We start from the raw sequence: 14,164 nt of genomic DNA on the forward strand, positions 1-14,164 counted from the left end.
TGCTTAGTTTGTCAACAGGCATAAAGATTTCCTCACATTTCCACTTCAGCATATAAGAAAAATTTTGCTACTAGGACAGCTTTTTTTTAGCCACAGAACTACCTGTGACTTTACATTGCTAAAAAACTAGATGCAGTTTGTTTATATCTCAGATCTCTATCGCCATCTCCTTTTTGTCCTCAAGGTCTACTCTTCAAACGTTAAAGTTGTTGAGCAGGCTACTTCTAAAGAGCCAAAAGTGATATTTTACAAGTTGTGTAAAAAATAAAAAAAAAAGTCATGCAAGGTGTAGCCCAGCAGAATTAATCTAATAATAGAAATGGATATAGATAGGATCATTGGTGAGAGGGGAAGAATAAATAGTAGAAGAAAGGAGAGGAGCAAATGAAGGATATAATGAACTAGAAAGGGAAAAAATACTAAGCTTGTCATCAGTCAAATTCATGATAATGAAATGTATGTTTGCCACACCACAACTCTTTCCTTCCAGGTCGTTAAAATTGTCGGCTGAGCTTTCAAATTTACATTTCTGATATTTAAATAATTGTGATTTCTTTGGTTGTGGGGAATGGGCCTGTCAACATACAGTTAACCTGTGATTTAAATGTTTTTACGCTGTTTTTTCTTAACATTTTTCACCTATCAGTCTAGATATACAGCTGGCTTGCTTTTCCAGAAAAGAGCCTCTGCTGTTGCTTTCCTGCATAGACTTATGACCCTTCCTACTCCTAACAGTGGACTTTTATGTTTTGTAGGACAGCACTATTTATATAACTTTTTTTTTTCTTGGACCATTTCCACTAGGTCCGTCAAGCTGCTTTTCATTCTCTGGGGCCTTTCATATCAACTTTTGCTAATCCATCCAGCAGTGGTCAGTATTTTAAAGAAGAAGATGGTAAAAACCCAGAGGATCATGGTACTTCACAGGAAAACAGGTAAAGAATTTCCTAAATCTACAGATTATTCTTCCTCCTTATTTTTTTTCTATGTGATTTGCAATTTCATAAAGTTAATTTTCCTGTATAAATCTTGGAAAAATCTGGAACTTCTCATCTTACTGAACAGAATACCAGAATTTTCAGTTTTTTACTAAAAATACAGAGCTATTCATTAATTTAGGACGCCTCCAAATACCTTACAGTGTACTGTCTATGATGAAGTAACTGACCTGCTAGGTGAGGGGGGAATAGCGGGTATCGTCTATGTAGACTTCAGTAAGATTTTTGATGTTGTCTTCCATAAGATCCTCACAGAGAAGCTGTTGTTGACTTATGGAGCTGGATGGGTGGGCAGTGAGTGAGGTGGATTTAAAACTGAAGGGCTAGGCCCAGGGACTGGTGATGAGTAGCATGAGGTTTAGTTGGAGGTGAGTAAAAAGCAGTGTACCTCGGGTGTACTGGGTCCAGTTCTGTTCAACATCTTCAGTAATGATCTGGATAACTGGGCAAGGAGCATCCTCAGTGAGTTTGCAGGTGACATAAAACTGGGAGGAGCAGCTGAGACACCAGAGGGTTGTGCTGCCATCCAGAGGGATCTTGAAAGGCTGGAGAAACGGGCTGGCAGGAACTTTGTGAAGTTCAGCAAGGGGAAGTGCAAAGTCTAGCACATGGAGAACAACCACCCCAGGCACCAGTACGTGCTGTAGCTGCCTGGCTGGAAGGCAGCTCTGGAAAGCAGAAAAGGTTCTGGGGGTCCTGGCGAACACCAAATTGAACATGAATCAGTGTGCCCTTATGGTAAAGAAGTCTAACGGTATCCTGGGCTGCATTTAGGAATACTGCTGGCAGGTTAAGGAAGGATCGTCTACTCATCAATGGTAAGGATGTATCTGAAGTGCTGTGCTTAGTTCTCACAAACCTAAAAGAGATTGAGCAACTGAAGAAAGTTCAGCAAAGGGCCAAGATGATGGTGGACTGGAGCATCTGTCCTATCAGGACAGGATAAACAGAGCTGGGACTGTTTAGCTTAGAGATGAGAAGGGTCAGGAGGGGATGTTATTAATGTATATAATACCTGAAGGGAGGGTCTAAAGATGGTGAAGCCAGACTCTTTTCTGTGGTGCCCAGTGCCAGGACAAGAGGCAACGGGCACAGACTGGAGCCCAGGTTCCCTCTGAACATCAGGAAGCACTTCTGTGCTGTGAGCGTGACTGAGCACTGGGACAGGTTGTTGAGAGAGGCTGAGGAGTCTTCCTCCTTGGATATCTTCGAAATCTTTCTGAATGTGGTGTAGGTGTCCCTGCTTGAGCAAGGCTCTTGGACCAAATGACCTCCTGAAGTCCCTTCTAATCTCAACCATTCTCATTCTTTGATTGTGTGACTTGTTTTGCTATGCTGTAAGTAAAACTAATTTGATAAATAACAAGCTGATAGTATTCTTATGAATTTTCAAAAAACATGTTTGCAACAAGTTTTTTTTAAATAGTCTGTTTACATTGTCACTCAACAGTGAACAAATCAGAACCGCGGAAGATGTCACAGCAGAGGATGAGCACAACAGAACAGAGGATCTGCCTTCACGTGTTGATAATGATGGTTTTGCAAGAAAACTTGAAAATGCCATGGAAGATCAAAATGCAGTGTCAAATAACTCCCAGAGGGAAAATGATTTCCAGACTGAGTCACCCTTTCATTGCACTTCATCTTCAGAACCTTGTGGGGAAATGGCTGACGAGAACGAGCGAAGTTCTCATCGCTGTACAGCAGGACTGCGGGAGGCTGGGCTAAGTTCACAGGAAACCTCTCTTTCAGAGCAGGAATTGTACAACTCCTTTCATTTCTGGAGGACTCCACTTCCTGAAATAGATATTGACTTTGAGCTTCAGCAGACTTCTGAGATAATACTCGATAGAGAAATTCAGGAACTCACAATGCCAGTGTCTCCAAACATTCCTATGGCAACAAGGAAAGAGCTGGAAGAAATGATAGAAAATTTGGAACCCCACATAGACGATCCAGATGTAAAAGGTATTGTAAAGAGGCCAAAGCGTTTTTAGTGTTCGGAGATGTGCAAGTGTTGTTTTAGGAGTTTGGGCTTGAACTTTGTCTTTAAAAGTCAGAAGAACTGCTTTCTCCTTGTCCTTGAAGAAATCATTTCTATTTTGATTTAAGTGGGAGAAGTGATGATGTACCAAAAGGGAACTTGCATTTGTGTAAAAATGTTTAAAGGTAGTATAATTCCTTCCATAAACTGAATACACATAGCAGTATAAAATTTTAACTGCCTGTTTTGACAGTATAATCAAATGGATGGTTCAGTGGTATAAGCTGTAGATTGCGATATGATTTTATAATTAGCACACATGCAAAACAAAGCAGATGAAGATTTTTTGAAATACCAAAATATGATAAATGTGGCTTTCATTTTATGAGTTACCTATTTTGTTTTTAATGAATTAGCCTTATCCATTTTTCTATAAGATCTTGATTATTGCAGTCTCATGTTGTCTGCTTAAGTGTGCCAAGTTGAAAATTGATCCAAGACGAGTTTTTGAAGTGAACACACATCTTCCATTTTAAAAACTTAACTGGCTGGTACAGCATCACCTCAGAGATGCCTCCTGGGCTAAAACGGTGTGGCTGTTTCACACGTACCTACTGGAGATATGTTTCCTTGGAACTCATATGCTGAATAAATCCTAAGGCACATCAAGTCTGAGGGTTACAGCTAGAAAATCCAGAGCTACCACTAAGGAAGAAAGCAAGTTATTCTGAAGCTGAAGAATCCCTAGAGGAAAGCATGCATCTATACAAGAAAAAGTAGGAAGGAAAAAGAGGGGGAAGTTTGGAGTGGGGAAAACCAGATGTTTTAGAACAAACTGTTACTGCTTTGAACTTCTTTCTATTCTGTTAGTTGGGTGATATGCTAAGAATATTATTCAGATCCATTTTGGGTTACTTCTAGCTGATCTATTGTAAAATCAGCAGATTTTTTTTTAAATTTATTTTTAAAACTTTAAGAATGCTTTGGGCAGTTGGTCTTTCAAAGGAAGGAGGAAAAAAATCAGCCTTACTGATGATCTCAGTCTTTAAATAACCCATCTGTGAAGCCCACTGTTAAAACTTTCACACAGTTCTGTCCAGTTACAAAACATATCTTAAACAGTTTTTATTAAGATTTATGTAGGCTACGTGTTGTATATCCAGAATTGTTTTGTGTTATGGGGTTGTTGTTTCTGTCGAGTGTTTTCATGTCTTGTCTCAGAGCCTTGTTTTGTAGCTCTTCTGACTGGCTGTGAAGAGGCTTTCTCTACAGCTGCTGACCTGTACTTGTGCATTTCAGTGGAAGAAAACTAGATTGTCAACACCATGAGTTCCAAGTGCCCACGAGTTTAGGAAGGGTTTGAACTGGGGTTACCAGAGCCATTTATTCTGGTTTGTTTATTTGCCTTGGTCTTAATTACTCAGTGACCCTTCAGAACCTCTGACTTGGGCAGGGCTGTGTACTGAAGCCCCATGAAACACAACTTTAAAACCTTGCACTCAATGCAGAACTGCTTGTTTCACTTCTTTCCCTTGCATGTGCTCTCATAATTTCATCCAAATACTTCAGAAGCCAGAACTTTACAACATGCCTGCTTTGACTTGGTAGTGTTGCTTTTAATTTTACACTGCAATTTTAATTTACAAGTGCATTGAGGCATAAAAAAGTTGAGACCAAAACTGATGGAATGAGCACTGAAACACTAAAGCATACATAAAGTGGTGGGTGTCCAGACTTTCATCTGTTAGTAGCTGACTTAGTGCCGATGATTTGGGACTTACACTCCACATATTGTGGTAAGAGGGAGGTGGACTGCCTTTGGGGGTGATCCAGGAGGTTGGAGCTCTGCCCCTGCCTCCTTCTGGCAATACAAGGAGGAATGCTTCTATCTTAACTGTCTAAGGCTGTTTTTGCAAACCGATGGTTTAAATATTCAGTCCAAAGTATGTCTTAATTTGTTATTCTCATAGCAATATTACAAAATTTCTTAATTTCTCAGGTTACTGTCATCTTCGGTATTACTTATCCTGCAAGTGTTTGCCAAACAGTCCCGGTGTTGCTTAGGGTTTGTATGTTTTTCCTCTGAGACTAGCCACTGCTTTTTTATGAGTGAGTGGGCTGGCTCTTGACAGCAAAGACTGAACGTGCAGTGAATTTTCTCTTTCCTCCCTCACGACTTCTTTCTTGCGCTTGTTTTCATTGCTTCGTTTTCACCCAAGTCCTGGATTCCTGCTTCTGTGCTGTGCTCCTGCCTTTCTTGCTGTGTTCCCAGCCAAGGGATGGGGACAGGAGGTGCTGTGCTCTCTGTGGTGGCTGAGCGGAGGCCCGCCATAAGTACTGGAGAGCTCTCGTAGGTACACATCTGCTTTCTGTGGCAAATGGGGCAAACACACTAAGAGAGAGCGCAGGATGAAGTGAGGAGGAGGTAGCAAAAGCGTTTGGGAATGGGACCGCGGTGTATGATGCTATGCGTGTGTCGGTAAGGTTAAGCCATTCAGACAACCTTAATTCTGGCTGTTCTTAGCTTCTCGGTGCTTTTGACTGAAACTTCAGCATCTTTCTATTAATATGGTCGGTTTCAGAGAACATTTTCTAAATAAAAAAAGAATTTCCGTTGAGTGGAACAACGTCGGTCTGCATCGTTGGCAGGGTTTTTGAAAGTTGTTCAGATCACATGGAATTTGTATTACTTGTCTCTGTACAGTAACTGGTGATGATGATAAGCTGGTGCCCATTCGGGAGCAGTCAGCAGAGGTCAGTGATTTCCATTTGCTGGTTGGTGTCAGAGCCAGTCCCTGGCAGCTGAGGCAGGTGTGGAGATTTGGTCTGGAGTTCCACGGGTAGGGATTCTTCCTGAGTCAGAGGAGTACAGGTATATTTCTTTTTCTTTCTGTGCTTTGCCCTGCATACCCAGCCACTGTACGTTTGTACTTGGATCCCTCCCTCCATACACATTTCCCCTCCTGCTTCCTTTTTTTTTTTTGTTCTCATTTCCTTTTCTTTCCGTTTCCACGTTCCCCTCTACTTCACGTCTCTCCTCACCCCTGTACGTTGTGTAGAGGTGCTGCTTTTCTCACCTGCTTGCACCTTTATGGGCGAAGGACTGAGAACAGGACAACCTGGTTCCTATCCTAGGGGTACCTGGGGGTGCCACGGCACTGGGGAGGGTCGGTTGAATGGAAAGGCACTGCCAGCTCGTGCAGCCCAGAGGGCAGTGTGTCCAGTGCATACCCCAAAAGTCCAGGTGTCCGGCTGCCAAGCACTGAGTTTCTGTTTACGTAGGCAGAACAAACTGTTTGTCCTCGTGTGCTTTTCTCTGTGTGGGTGGTGGTGGTGTTTTTGTTTGTAACTTGATTGTGTTTGCTGTCTTTGTGCAGTGCACCTCCCTGCCATCAGAGCAGTCTCCATTTCAAACTTCAAACCCTTGCTCCAAGGCATGGGAAATGATGAGGTCTCTAGCAAATATAATTTTTAACAGAGGCCAGCAATTGCCATTGAACACATTATTTTTCCATAATCTCAGTGTCAGAAGGGGGTGAGCTGCTTTAACTGAATCTCCCTCCCCAAAATCCTTACCCTGAGGCTTTCTTTCCAGAACTAGCCTGTTGACAAAGTGATAAATCTTTGCAATAGGTTGTTGGGCAGGCAGCAACCAAGATAAAGGCAGCCTGTCTCTGCTACCCTACATTTGAGAGCTACCCAGGCTGTGCAAAGTTAAGCAGTGATAAGAAACTCCTCTTAATACGGCCTTTCCAGTCAACTGGCCACACATCCGGAGGGTCTTAGAAACTGGGAGATGGAAACCTGCACGTTCCTCTGGAGTATGTCAGCTCTTTTAAAATTATCACAGGGGCTTTATTCAGGTCACATTTTTCCAGCTCTCTGAGGCTGCTGCTGTCTTCACTTACTTCAGAAGTTGCTTTTCTTCCCCTATGTACTTTTATCTCCTTATTTCTCTTTCCTGAGACGCTATCTTGAGCTTTATTTATCTCTTCATGTTCTGGAAGTGTTAAATGATGCAATGTCAGCTTTTCTAATTATTTGGGGGAAGCTGGAGAGCTTGGCTTGCAGGTTACTGGGGCTAACTGTGGCTTATGCCAGCTCCAGGCTGCTTTGGCAAATGGAGACTGAAGATGGAAAAAAAACAGCTCAAATGTGTTGTCTATCGACCCCACTCCGTATAAAAACTATGTATATAGGGTAGGCTACTAGCTGTGCCTACAGTGACGGTGTAAAATGGTTGTTAATGGAAGGGTAGGTGGGGAGAAGGGGAGAAGCAGCTCCTCTTATTTTAATATTTGTTAAAATAATAATTCTCTCTAATAATTCTCCTCTTCAACTCAGAGTCCCTGTTGCTTGGATGCTATAGGCTGTGTTTCCTTAGTGACTTGCATTGCTGTCCCCACTAATGTTGCCTGTAGCTTTTGCCTCTGAGTAAGAAGTGAATGCAAGGAAGATCCTTCAGAAGAGAGAAGGGAGAGTGCCACTTAGAAATATTCGTGTCTTCTAGTGAAACATCAGGAGAAATGGAAAACAGCAATACGGTATATTGAAAGGGCCTCCTGAGGACCAGAGAGTGTAATAAGGCCAGGTAAAAAGTATTTTTGAATTTAAAGGTTGTGCCAGTTATTTTAGGATGTGGCTACAGTAACCAAGAGTAAATCATTTCTTGCTAAAAAAAAAAAAAAATACCTGAACCTGAAGTCAGAGGAAGAAAGAATTAATTAGAGGATGGTTTAAGTTCCAGTGAACACTGACTGTCTTACCAGTGCAATACATCCAATACATCCATCCTGTGTTTTGCAGAAAGCTGACCTCTAAACTTAAATTTTTACTTTTTAATTTTATCTTTCACAACTAGCAGGTCTCTGTCCACTCTCCCTCCCGAAACCTTGCTTCCCAAGAGCTCCAAGGCACGCGCATCCTGCATCAGAAGGGAGCCTTATCTTTTTGCTTGTACTTTTAATGGACTTGGGTAATGTTGCCTGTCTTATAGCTGTAGGAAAGATCTTTGTAAAAGAAGGGGAGGAGAAGCAGCCCCTACAGTTAGAAGGGTATGTGATGGCATGGCAAGGGGACATGCCCCAGCAGTGAAGACAGCTCATCAGGACACTCTGGAGTGTCAGGATCTTCAAGGCAGCCACCTAGAGCTACACACACATACGCACATACACAGGCACTCTCCGTTTCTCTTCCTGCTTTACCAAGCACTCCACCATTTCCTAGTCTTACGTGGATTTGGCTTTTTTTGGCTAGGACCTTAAGGTGTTTATGGATTTTAGGTAATTCACCTTCTAGTGAATTAACAGCATTGGAGTTGCCCTGGGTGACAGGACCTATGGAGGAGCATTCAAAAAAATAGGAAGGCACTTGGTAATTATGAAATCCTTGGGAGTTTGGCCTCTCCTGGGCTTCATCCCCGTGTCTTGGGACTGTAGAGTTGACAAGAAGCTGAGACAACACACGTTTGAATCCTATCTTCCCTACGGCAGGCAGAGGATACCAGGGTATGCATGGCCTTTGTCCCATTAAGCTTTGTGTGAATTTTTTAGTAAATACATATTCAGGGTTTAAGCAGTTTGTGGTGTCTAGTTAAGGTAAGGCTTTCTTGACTTTTGACTGAAAATGAGAGGAGGGTACTTCTATTTTTCTTGAAGTTGTTTGTCATGAAGACTTCTTTAATGAAAGACGTCTCCTTGATGTGTTAAATTCCATTTAATTTTCTTGTTTGATTTCTCTAAATGAGAATAAACCAGAAATCTGACTGGCATATCTTGTCTTAGCAGAGGCTCTGAAATGTCCGCCTATTTTGCGTGGGTTTTGGTTGGTGGGTTTGGGGGTTTTGCTTTCTCTGGGGGGGGAGGGGTGGGCTTTTTTCTTGTTTGATTTGTTTTGGAGAAATTTACTAACCTTGATACCATACTTTCTCATGGACCCTGAGGTTCTGAGGATTATTGTCAGTGAAGTAACACTTGAATAGAGAAGTTGTAGCAAGCTTTTGTTAATCTTAAGACTTTTACTGTGAAATTCCTAATGCTATACTGTGATTATACATAAAAGGTGCATTATTATGTTAGGAAGCAGTTTATTTTTTTGGTGGAATTATTACTATGATGTTGGCTTCGTTTTCTAAGCGTCTAATTTGCAGTAGGTTTTTCATGTTGAGGTGAATAACAGTAATTGTACAGCAGGAAAATGTTTCAGTTATTTTAGAGGTTTGACACAGCTCTGGAGCTGGCATCGCATATTGAAAAGAATCATCTTCACTTCTGCTTATCAGACCTCACCTAGAAACCAGTCAACCAGCGGAGTGTTTTACAATTTTTCCTAGCTGAGATTGTGTTGAGTTCCAGTTTTGCTTCTTGTAATGGCTATATTGCATAGAAGAAATACCTTCTATCTACAAATGAGTCCAACTTTTTGTCTAATGCTTGTCGGTAACTATCAAAAAACTAGAGGAAGAGATTTTGTAACTTGGTACGGCAAAGTGAGATTGGACACAAGCGTGTGGTTTGTCATTTAATCTGGGAATGAGCATAGCCTTCAAGAAACCTTAGAAAAGCCATTTGTCTGCTGAGCAGAGCTTCTGGACGGCTAGGTAAATGTAATGGCTCAGGAGGGGGAGGAAAGAAGGCAGGGTAAATCAATCTGCACTGAATTCTGTGCTGCTTGCAGGGAAGGTTGCTCGTGATACCGATCTGCTTCAGTCAGGCTATACCCAAGGAACATTGCTCAACCGAAGTCGTGGTTTTTTTTTATTTTTTAATTAGCAGGAAGCAGAGGGTTGGAAAGCAGAAGAGTCCCAGAACTGCTGGATCTCTTTCAAAAGAGTGGATGGCAGAGCATGAAGTGCTAACGCATCCTTTTGATGAGAGGACATCAAACAGTGCGGCCTTCCTTACTTGTGTGGAGGGTGCAAGGAGTATAAAGTGTCCTGTGCAGTTTCTGGGGTCTAGGGCCTTCCTACATAGATCCTGCTGGTGTTGCTATCAGAACTCGAGAATTTAATGGTCAGAGACAGAGAAAGAGACGGTCTCTTAGAACTGAAATCTGCAGCCCCTTTCAGTATGAATAACCTGTTCTCAACCTTTATTTTAATTACTTTTCCTTTCCCTCTCTTATCCCCAGTTCCCACAAAAGACCCTACACGTATGTTGGTATTTGCGTGCTGTTCTGTCCCAGAGACTGCACCTTTAATACGGACTGAGGTTCTTACTGGTCCTGCCACAACAGCAGTTTTTTACTCCTGTGGTTTTTGTTTGGTTGGTTGGGTTTTGTTTTCATTTTTATTTTATTTTTTTGCGCTAGAGACAAAATTTTACAGAACTGTATTGTTGTCCCTAGGGAAAGAGTGGAGCATTTATCTACTTCGTCTTTTATGTTATGTGTCCGCCGTGCAGGGCTTACTGTTGGTCAAGGATCTTGAATTTGTTGTCTACGTAGCTCTTCAGCCTTTCTTCAATTTATTAGTCAATGTCTAAAAGTTGGTTTGTGGCCTTGCTAAAAGTTGATTGCAGCTCAGTCCCTCATGTTTTCCTCTTTCCTATGCTGCAGCACAAGTGGAGGTGTTGTCTGCTGCACTCAGAGCATCCAGTTTGGATCCTCAGGAAGAGACGATGGCCAGCACCGGCAAGGGAACAGACTCACAGACTGAGCTAACCATCAATGACCAACAAAACTTTAAACCTATACTGGGTGATATTGTGCCTTTAATCGGTGACACTGTTGAGGTAAGATGCGTGCTTTGTGCTCTTTTTTTTTTCCATTCAGATTTCCAGGGCTCCAGTAATAGAGCTGTATTCTGTATTTGTGCAGTAATTGCAGTCAAATGCTTCCTACTTTGGCTAGCATGATGTTTGGTTTTGTTGGCTGGTATCGAAACACTAGCTACTAAAATAAAATGAGTTGTTTGGGGTATTCTTATTTTTGCTGGGTTTGTGTTTATCCAGATAAATTCTTGAAATTGTTTCCATTAAAATCTTTGTTGTGACTATCATATTTTAAAACGTTTTAATGCTACTGCAGTTTATTACTGTGCAACTGTCTTGCTTAAAACAGAGTCCTGCTTGACAGTAAGTGAATCTACCTACTGCAGTACCCTCCCTCGCTCCCTCTTTTTTTATGGTGTGCAGGAAGAGGTAGGTTGCTTCCATGATCCTTGGAGAAGCGTTTTATGGTAGTTTACTGGTTTGCATGAGAGAAGTTCAGGACCTGAAATCTAAGATGATGTGTGGATGGTGGAAAGAGAAACTGTATTCTAGCAACTAGTAATGTTTTGAAGGTTTTTTGGGTTGCTTTTGCACCTCTTTCTTCACCGTTCTGCCACTGTCCCCTGCCCTACTGAAGTCTGTGGTATTTGATACTAGTACTCCTAATTTTCTGTTACCTACAGTGTCAAAAACACTACGTCAAAAACAACTGGTCACTGCAAATTATAATTACGTAGAAAGCAATGGTTCCCAAATATAATTTCCATTATCTACAAGTGATTTGTTGAACCGTGTTGCGTAAATGGCATTTTCAGATGACATTTTTGATAAGTGTCCGTGAGAAGTCCAGGAGCTGACGTCAGTCCAGTGCAGGCTTTCAGCCCTCTTTAATTAGAGCAGTGTTTCTAGATGACAATTAACGATTCATCTAAGCTGTTGGACCATAGAGCCCAAAAACATTTGGTGAGTGGAGGAATGTTGTGTGTGTTTGCATACTGCTCTGTAGACACAGTCATAATGTAACACTACAAATGTGTTCTTTTTTTAAACAAAAAGCGCACGCACCCCAAATCCTGATGTCCTGCTCGATATGTTTCTTTATCATAGCATCCTTTGTAGTCATTTTTAAAATGTTAACCTGTAAAAGGATAGCGTGAATGAATCCTCTGTCCTGATTTTGGGGAATAATGAGGGTAGTCTTTGTTCAGAGGGACCTGTTCTTATGTTTTATTTCTTTACAGAATAGGATGCTGACAGAAAGCATAAGAACGTGTCACATTTTTGGTGCACATTGTTTTCACATGCTTCAATTTTGCTCTTTAAAAGGATGCTCTTAATCTGCCAGTTCCTTGTTTGTTTCTGGCACTGAACCAAATGCTCATTTTACAAGTGAAAGGATGTCATAGAGGTGACCTAGAATTTGGGCATCAAGCTGTGATCTGTTGGGCGAGTGGCCTGTTGCCTCTGGCAGTGAAGAGAGCTCTGATTTTCGCAGGTGGTTGAGGTCTTTTTGTTGTTGTTTTGTTTTGATTTTTATTTTGTTTTAGGTCTCAGTGTAGCGAAGAATCGGTAGGGGAACTGAACTGGAAGCTTTAGAAAAATCAGGCTACAGTATTCTATATTTGAAAGCAGCCTTCACAGTTCTGCACACAAAGCAAAATCAAACTGCTTGTCCTCCTACAGCTGTATAGGCTCCTGAGTGAGCTAAAGCTAGATGTTAGAGATTCTCTTTTTAAATAGGAAAAAAAAAAAGGTATAATGAAGAGAACAGATGAGGCTTTGGAACATAGATGTAGCTTGTTTGTTGGGCGTGAGGTTCCTTGTTTGATTTTTTTTTTTTTTCTTGAGGACAGCCATTTTGGTTTTCTTTAGGTTGTCTGCTCTCTATAAGGTTTCAAAGCAGATGAGTGTGGGAGTCCCCTCTTTTTGGTTGAAGGGAGAGGGAGCAAGAGGAGTAGAATAAAGAGATAGGAAACTCGAGTAAAATCAGCCCATCTCTGTCAGGCTCAAGTACCTCCCTCTAAGAAGAGGGTGGGTGCCAGGAGGAGACTGGGGGCTGCAGTCTGGACCCCTGAGACTGGCCCCTTCTCTCTGTGTGTCGGCCACCTGCCCTGACTGTCAGGAGGCACCAGCAGTGCTTGTCGTGGTGCTGTGGGCTTGGTGTGCAACCCGTGGCACAGAGCGGGGGTCCTGGGACAGCCACAGAGCTCTGGTTCTGCTGCAGGTAAAGGAAATCTCGGGTAAGGGGCTTGTAAGGCCACTATGCATACTCTGCATCTCGGAGGTGGTCGCTCACCAGTTTGGTATGCAGTAAGTTTAAGACTAAACCCTGCTAAATTCTCACGTCCTGGCTCTCTGCGCTGCTCAATTCAGTGTGTGCACATAACATGGAAGAAATACAGGCTAAATTGCACTTGCGGGAATAGAGGTAATGCTGAAAATGATCTCTTGTAGATTTCTGAAAAAGAAGCCAAATAGACAAAGGAGTGAAGAGTTGATTGGCAAACTAGAATCCTGTAGAGTTGCTTTTCAGAGCCTCTGGAGATTCTGCAGTGTGAGTTGTGTGCTGATGGACACATTTAGTTACCGAGTCACTTGCAGATCTCTTCTTCCCGTGGCTCTTTGACACCTTCATGCTGCTTGATAAGCCAGGAGGGAGCCTGGGACTGCAGTGCCACCAATGTGCAATTGCCCCGCGGTCCTGCCTGCCCTTTCTCACCTGTAGCTGTACCTCGGTGACTAAAACTGCAACCCAGTGCTTGGATGAAAGCAGGTCAGGGATGAGGAAAAAGCAAGTGTCTGAAGTCAAACCCAGGAAGGCAGGTGGTATCCTGGATGCTTTTTTGAAGATGCTTATAGTACTTGGCTTGAAAATTCTCGTTGTCAAACTGATCTGAACAGCTCGCGGAGTGGGCATGCCTTTGGAGCTTATATTGACCCCTGAGAGCTCACCCTGCAGTGTTTGTAGATACTTTGGATCGTACCTGGCAAAAAGGTCTTTGTCCTGTTCTACCAGACGGCAGCCTGATCTGCTTTTCAAATATTCATCGCGTACTTCTTGAAATTCACAAGCTGATGATGCAAAGTTCATTGCACTTGGAGGGCTCCCCTGATACAGACAGTGACATCGCATCCCCTCAGCAACACAGCTGATCGTAGCACAGCAAACCTTTGCTTCTTGCTCGAGTTCTGAAACAGACTCGGAGTCTTTGTCCTTATCTTCAAGGTCCAGATATGTACCCAGGATGCTTGAATGATTGCCAAAAAAAAAAAAACCAATTTGCTTAAAAAAAAAACTGCTGAGGGGTTCGAAGACTGGTGCCAACAGCCATTGTCCACTAGGGCACTGCATTATAAGGTGAAGCTCATCTGTAGAGATGATTATAGAGTAATCACCTCTCGGAAAGGAGCAACAGCATTAGCCTCATCAGTTTTCACTCTTATGTGTAAGAGTGGCTTTATTTTGACCTTTT

At 42.3% G+C, this 14,164-nt stretch overlaps 1 protein-coding gene across 17 annotated transcripts in view; it reads left to right on the forward strand.

Annotated features, from left to right (window-relative positions):
- Positions 1–14,164, forward strand: part of PPP4R1 (protein phosphatase 4 regulatory subunit 1) — a 64,505-nt gene that overhangs the window by 40,640 nt on the left and 9,701 nt on the right. For all 17 annotated transcript variants that reach the window (XM_080579887.1, XM_080579886.1, XM_080579885.1 and 14 more), the window contains 3 exons: positions 805–935; positions 2,449–2,966; positions 10,537–10,712. In XM_080579887.1, the coding sequence (XP_080436013.1) occupies positions 805–935; positions 2,449–2,966; positions 10,537–10,712 (825 nt within the window). The remainder of the gene's footprint in view (positions 1–804; positions 936–2,448; positions 2,967–10,536; positions 10,713–14,164) is intronic.

Source organism: Anser brachyrhynchus, assembly GCF_964034855.1.
Source record: "Anser brachyrhynchus genome assembly, chromosome: 2".
Taxonomy (NCBI): domain Eukaryota; kingdom Metazoa; phylum Chordata; class Aves; order Anseriformes; family Anatidae; genus Anser; species Anser brachyrhynchus.